At 39.8% G+C, this 1168-nt stretch overlaps 1 protein-coding gene across 1 annotated transcript in view; it reads left to right on the plus strand.

Annotated features, from left to right (window-relative positions):
• The window catches only part of LOC102310868 (major histocompatibility complex class I-related gene protein), a 2743-nt gene extending 1589 nt beyond the window's left edge, over positions 1-1154 (plus strand). Inside the window, exons 4-5 of the mRNA XM_014331460.2 lie at positions 32-298; positions 716-1154. Of these exons, the coding sequence (XP_014186946.2) occupies positions 32-298; positions 716-1008 (560 nt within the window). The 3' untranslated portion in view covers positions 1009-1154. The remainder of the gene's footprint in view (positions 1-31; positions 299-715) is intronic.
• The last annotated feature ends 14 nt before the right edge of the window (positions 1155-1168 follow it).

Below are 1168 nucleotides of genomic sequence, written 5' to 3' on the forward strand. Positions count from 1 at the left end.
ACTAACATTATAAATATTGTTTGCTCCACAGTGAAACATTCACTGAAGTATTTTGTCACTGGATCCTCTGGAGTCCCAAACATCCCAGAGTTCATGGGTGTACTGGTGTTTAACGGCATCCAGGCGGGTTACTGTGACAGCAACAACATGACATTAAAACCAAAACAGGACTGGGCGAAGAAAATATTACAAACCAATCCTGAGCAGAAGGGGTGGTACGATCACATGTGTTTCATGGAACAGCCAAACTTCTTCAAAAACATGATTTCTTATTTGAAGCAATTCACCAAAAGTGAAGGTGAACCTCAGATCATTTTAAATCATGGGATATATCTAAACAAAACAGACTGATGTGAAAAGCTACATTTTACATTCTGTACTCCTAAAAGTACAAATTTTCAATTTAGAGTTTGCCTTGAAAAATTGTACTTTAACACTTTTTCGTCTTTTTACAGCTGTTGCTATAATCAAGACATCTGTCACATGACTGATGCGATCAATCGGTTTCTGTGTTTTTTTCCTTCTTTTATCGTTTTCTTGTGGTCCTGTGATCTTCACATCAGGCCTGCCTTTAAAAGCTTCAGTGTTCCAGTTAGTTCATGCTGATGATGACCATCTAATTATTGGACTCAAACCTTTGAAAATAGCAGTGCTTAACACAAGGTGCAATATATAACAGCTCTTTACGATCGCTGTTTTCTGTCTGTCTCTTCAGGTGTCCATGTTTTACAGAGGATAGGTGGCTGTGAACGTGATGAAAACACTGGTGAGCTGACTGGCTTAGTACACTTTGGTTATAACGGAGAAGACTTTCTTGAATTCAATCTGGAGACACTGACATGGATCGCACTGAAACCAGAGGCTGACCTTATTAGACAGGAATGGGATGCTGACAGAGTTCGAACTAAACACAATGAAAACTTCCTCACTCAGATTTGTCCAGAGTGGCTGAAGACCTATGTGGAGAGTGCAAAAAGCCCCCTACAGAAATCAGGTAGAATCACATGACCTGATACACTTTAAATTTTATTTTTATGAGACTGATTTCGGGCAGATATTTTCTTCATATGTCCCGATTCAATTCCTCCACCTTTGTTCCTCTTTCCTTTTCTGTTTTTACTTTCCCATGTTATTCCATGCATTCTCCGTGCCGCTCTCCCCCACCCCC

This window comes from Haplochromis burtoni, unplaced genomic scaffold (genome assembly GCF_018398535.1).
Source record: "Haplochromis burtoni strain Fernald_Lab_line unplaced genomic scaffold, NCSU_Asbu1 Contig_2679, whole genome shotgun sequence".
NCBI lineage: Eukaryota > Metazoa > Chordata > Actinopteri > Cichliformes > Cichlidae > Haplochromis > Haplochromis burtoni.